Genomic DNA, 474 nt, shown 5'->3' on the forward strand with positions numbered 1-474 from the left:
GTGCTAACCTAGTGTGAAGGTTGCTGTCCCATCAGAGCATTCAACTTGGATGTTCTGGGTTTTGCACACAAGTGAATTACCAGCATCACTATGTGACCTTTAGGTACCTTCCAGGCAAAGCAACAGACACTGCTGCTTATTTCATTTTATTCCAAATTCAACCAAATTGAAAGGTTTAAAATTGTACTAAGTGAAGCTGTGTCCACATGAGCCAAATTAATCCACATGTTCTCAGAGGTGATTCTCCCATCTCTGGCACCAAGTAAATTACATCCATTATCTACTAGGTGAACACATGCTTTGGAGGGAAGATTATTGTACAGTTGTATTTTACCTGGTTTACCAAATGGTCTCCAAGGACCTGGCCTTGAGTCCTCGCCGCTCCGCCACGGACCCCGGTCATCATCTCTTCTGGAGAGCCTGTCATCATCTGCACTACGCCACGGTCCCCTGTCGTCATCCATGCCACGCCTG

At 46.0% G+C, this 474-nt stretch overlaps 1 protein-coding gene across 1 annotated transcript in view; it reads right to left on the reverse strand.

The window, feature by feature from the left end:
- Positions 1 to 464, reverse strand: part of LOC103769039 (eukaryotic translation initiation factor 3 subunit A-like) — a 4257-nt gene extending 3793 nt beyond the window's left edge. Inside the window, exon 1 of the mRNA XM_008936212.1 lies at positions 335 to 464. Within this exon, the coding sequence (XP_008934460.1) occupies positions 335 to 464 (130 nt within the window). The remainder of the gene's footprint in view (positions 1 to 334) is intronic.
- Between the last annotated feature and the right edge of the window lie 10 nt (positions 465 to 474).

This window comes from Merops nubicus, unplaced genomic scaffold (assembly GCF_000691845.1).
Source record: "Merops nubicus isolate BGI_N331 unplaced genomic scaffold, ASM69184v1 scaffold20262, whole genome shotgun sequence".
NCBI classification, from domain to species: Eukaryota; Metazoa; Chordata; class Aves; order Coraciiformes; family Meropidae; genus Merops; species Merops nubicus.